Source organism: Saccostrea cucullata, unplaced genomic scaffold, assembly GCF_032062105.1.
Source record: "Saccostrea cucullata isolate Sc308-1 unplaced genomic scaffold, CSIRO_AGI_Scuc_v1 ctg18274, whole genome shotgun sequence".
Classification (NCBI taxonomy): domain Eukaryota; kingdom Metazoa; phylum Mollusca; class Bivalvia; order Ostreida; family Ostreidae; genus Saccostrea; species Saccostrea cuccullata.
The window spans coordinates 1-4,334 of NW_026921726.1; the positions used below are offsets into that span (position 1 = coordinate 1).

Below are 4,334 nucleotides of genomic sequence, written 5' to 3' on the forward strand. Positions count from 1 at the left end.
CCTAGACCTTTGTTTGGAAGAAATGCCTCTAAAAGAGAAGGAAATAAAATCTGCAGAAAAATCTGTCATTGAGCAGTCAGAAAGAAGTAGAGGAATTATCAGACGTTCAGAGATGTTAGTCCAGTGCAGCAAAAATAGCCAAAGTGAAACTGTCCTTAAATAAAACCCCCTCCAATCTTGCCCCCCAAGCCAGAACCCAAGTCTCTCCCCACAAAGATGGAAAATACAAGCCTCTCACCACTGCAGACCCAGAGCTCAGTAGAAGAAGCAGAGAAAAAGGCAGATGGTGAGAAAAAGGAAGATGGAAAAAAAAGGGATAGAAATTAAGATTGCAAATAAGATTGGAATTGTCGGAAAAGTACCTGCAAAAAAAGAATGCCCTTCTCCCGCCCTGGACACCGGTCACCAGGCAAGATCCTCTGAAGGCCGTACCTGCAGCAGAGGCAGAAAAAAATAAATCAGCGATGGAGAAGAAACAGGTGACAGCACAAGACATTCTGAAGGCCTTGCAGGAAAAGAAAGAGCAGGAAAGAAAGGAAATGGAGGAAAAAGCCAAACAGGAAGCCCTACTTAATGTGATGGAGATTCCAATCCCAGAGATGCCAAGCAAGGAAGAGGAAAAACCAGGAGTTACGCAGGACACAAATCCCGATCTCAGCTCTATACAGATTCCGGTCAAAGAGATGCCAAGCATGGAGGAGGTGGAGAAGCAGGACTCCACGTCTGGCCTCGCTGCTACAGAGATTCCTGTCCCAGAGATGCCAGGGAAGAAGGAGGACAAATTCAGAGGGACACAGGATGCAATATCTGACCTTGATTCAAAACAGATTCCCATCCCAGAGGTACCAAGTAAGGAGGCCAAGCCTGCAGATAAACAGGACTTACTACCTGACTTGAGCTCAATACCAGTACCCAGTCCTCAAAAAACAGAAAATTCAGTGCTAAATGAGGACAAGAATGTAAAAAGTGACTCTTGTGATATAAACATTATGGATAGTAAACAAGATTTAGAAAACATTGTTATGCCAGAGTCCATACAAACTACAGTGGAGAAAAGCCAGAGTGATCCAGGTCAAAAGACGAAGCAAGAAGATACGCTGAAAGGACAAACGGAACTAAATCTAGATGAAAATAAGACACTTAAGGCTGAAATCAGCATGTCAGGTGATGTTCAGAATGTAGGAGAGGTTAAATGTCTACAGGAGAAGAATTCTATAGCAGTTAACAAAAAATCACAAGAAGACAATCAGACCTCTGTAGCTGAGATGTCAATTAGTAGCACAGCTGTCGAAGTCACTCAGACCGTAAGTATATCGGAAAACACAGGAGACAACGTGGTAAAGGAAGATTCGAACCAGGAGAAACACACAGCAGTTGAAGTCACCCAGACTATTAGTGTTTCAGAGGTCAATGTGTCAGAAAATGTTAAAGACAACACAGAGAAGGAAGATTCGAACCAAGAACCACAGACCTGCGAGTCAGAAGATGTAGCTAATGATGAAGACGATGATAAGACCATAATAGACGATGAAGATACAATGGACAATGATGATGTGTTAGAGATAAGTGACGACGACACTCGAGATGGCGAGTACAACGAGACCATGAGGGTGTCCCAGCGGGCGCGGTGTCGGCCGATCGAGGACGTTATCGAGGTCAGTATGGGTAGCCTTGGTGACGTCGTGGAGGTCGCGGTGGGGGGTGAGGACGACCAGGACCTGGAGGGCGATATAGAGTGCGATGTCGACCAGCTGTACGGGGTGATAGGAGGAGAGTCAGAAAATCTGGACGACGTCTTGTCTGTAGGGCAGGACCGGGGAGGGGCGGGGTGCTTCTCGGAGCTGGGGGTGAAACCGATGGATGTCGAGGACGTGACCGACGGGGGAGGGATGAACGATGAGGAGGTGGGGAACATCGTGGACGAACTGATGCACAGCAACGGCATAGAAAGTGGTAAGTAAAGCATCAATTAATAGAAAGGGAGCAACATTGTCGCATCCCTGAAGTATAAAGTAAAAAGATAAAAATACATTGTTATTGTTACATTATGGGTACTTATGAAGTATAGCTATGAAATAACACTAGTTCACAGCTAATTGAGTAAAATTACAAGTATGTATTAGTTGATAAGGAAATTATTTCAGTTCTAGATTTTAAAAAAAATGCACTTGATCAAATTTTTTGTGCAGTGTTTGTAATTTTAAGCACATTCAGTTTACTTTTCATACTCTATAACTTTATATACATGGTACACTAGCATTCATATTTTGCACAACCTTTCATGTCTCTATTCATAAATATAAGCATTAAATTGATTTTTTAGAGATAAATATGGTCATGATTGCAGCAAAAACTAATTCTTGCCATGAGCTTTTTGCTAAAATTTGAGTCTGCTTTTTTTTAAAACAAATCCTTTCAAATTACGATATGAAGACAACCTGTGTGTTTTGAAATCCTCACTTTCATTTCTACATTTTTTAAAAAAAACTTGAGTAAGGGAAGCACATTTAAAGCCTGTAGAGTCAGTATTCCCCTCAAGTAACATTGTTAGCATTAAATCAGTGGAGTTGAAGTTATTTAGTTATATTTTAATTAATATAGAAGATAAATCAGAGATATTGTAAAATATTGCCAGGTCTGAAGGAGTGGATGTCTAGTTTTGGTAGGTATCCACGTACGACACCTGTCAGCTAAATGTTTTATTTACCTGCATGCTCTGTTTGATAGGAAAATGGTTTTGCATGAGATTCAATGGATTCTTTGTTGTTGAGGGTATATTATGAGATTTTGTTTCACTTCACTGTTCTGTTGTTTTGGATTAAGTTGTTTACATTACATTTTAGCCTTTGTTTTTATTGATATGTATACCTTGTATAGTTATGAAGAGGAAAATTAATTTCTAATTATTTTTTCAAATTTTCACCAATTCTAGCTTTTTTCAGTACATGTATCAGTTTAGCAAGAACTATAGGAAATGCTGAATATATAATTTTATCTTTTTATGACTTCATTAACTAAATCTAGAAAAGCATGACAAACTTTTAATTGGAGTAAACTTTTAATACAAAATTTTTATAATTGAGAAATCGAAGATTAAAATATTATTTAAAAGTTCTGATTTTGTTACTTGTGCGATTTTTACAGATCAAGAGAGCATCCTGAGTGGTACGATGGGCAGCGACTTCGAGGTCGTGGACGAGTGTGAAGAGGAAACGTGAGACGAGAACCGTGTCATGATTAAAAAGATTGTTATGGGGATATGCGTGACAATAAATGTGGTATAATTGTTACTATGTATATGTTGGCGGTGACTTCGAGGATGTAGATGAGTGATGTAGTGAGACAATTTCCATGGTATAGTTGTGAAAATGTACATGGTACTGATGGCAATGTCTTTGAGATTGTAGAAGAGTGCAGTGGGGAAATATGAGGCCATAAGTGTGGTAAAATTGTGAAAATGTACATGGGAGTGACTTTTGGGTTTTAGATGAAATTAACGAAGACACTTGAGATGATAACCATGATATAATTGTTACAGTGTTAGATGTCGGCATCCACGATGACTGTTGCGGAAAGATGTGAACATTTAATCGTGGTATAATTATTGTCAGCCGTGAAGTTGAAGATCTCAGTGTTTTGTTTGTTAGGTCTTGTGTTGTGATGACTAGACATGACAGAAAGCCATTTTAGGATTACTCTATCAAAGCTCTGGAGATGAATGTTTGTGTTGATTTGTGAGTTTATAGGATAAAGACGCATCATGTCTATTTTGTTCCAAGTTGTTAAGTTTTTATAAACTATTCTATAAACTTGAAAGTATGCACTTTTTTTTCAAATCAGTGCTTCATTAAAATCTATGAATGGCAGTTGTGTTGAATGATTTGAAATTACAAATGCCATTTTTTACATTGATCATATAAATCATTTTCATTATCTTCATTTTGCATGTTATACCAGAAATCCATGATACATGTAATGATTATCATTGTTTTCTATTAAAATCATATCACCAAATTGACCTTATCTTGTTTATTTACAATCATGCATGGTTACAAGTGTAATGGTTTGGGCTGTAGATATCAGCCTGGATAGCTCAGTTGGTAGAGCACCTGACTAGAGATGCAGGGGTCCCGGGTTTGATTACCAGTCCAGCCACATCATTTTCTCCCTTCCTGTTACACAAGGAAACTTAATGTAAAATGTAATGTTCAGATATCTTTGTTGAAATAGAGGAATATGTTGTTTATAATTGTGCAAGGAATTTTGGGACGTCAATATAGTGGATTCTGCTGAATTTCAACTAAATATCCAGTAAATTCTGCCTTGTATATTGG

At 38.5% G+C, this 4,334-nt stretch overlaps 1 protein-coding gene across 2 annotated transcripts; it reads left to right on the plus strand.

Moving 5' to 3' along the window:
• The first annotated feature begins 296 nt into the window (after positions 1-296).
• LOC134260645 (uncharacterized) lies at positions 297-4,008 on the plus strand. 2 transcript variants are annotated; one of them, XM_062743197.1, is made up of 3 exons: positions 297-1,953; positions 2,636-2,662; positions 3,145-4,008. In XM_062743197.1, exons 1-3 carry the CDS (start codon positions 465-467, stop codon positions 3,216-3,218), a joined length of 1,590 nt encoding a protein of 529 aa, XP_062599181.1. In that variant the 5' UTR covers positions 297-464; the 3' UTR covers positions 3,219-4,008. The 2 variants fall into 2 exon arrangements, with proteins under 2 accessions (XP_062599181.1, XP_062599183.1); XM_062743199.1 differs by lacking the exon at positions 2,636-2,662 and having other exon boundaries at positions 298-1,953.
• Positions 4,009-4,334: the final 326 nt, after the last annotated feature.

Excerpts from the sequence above, each read along its gene's own strand:
- LOC134260645 (XM_062743197.1), top strand. The coding sequence starts at position 465 with ATGGAGAAGAAACAGGTGACAGCACAAGACATTCTGAAGGCCTTGCAG. Across the intron at positions 1,954-2,635 it reads CAGCAACGGCATAGAAAGTG|GTCTGAAGGAGTGGATGTCT; the intron begins GTAAGTAAAGCA and ends AAATATTGCCAG. Across the intron at positions 2,663-3,144 it reads GGAGTGGATGTCTAGTTTTG|ATCAAGAGAGCATCCTGAGT; the intron begins GTAGGTATCCAC and ends CGATTTTTACAG.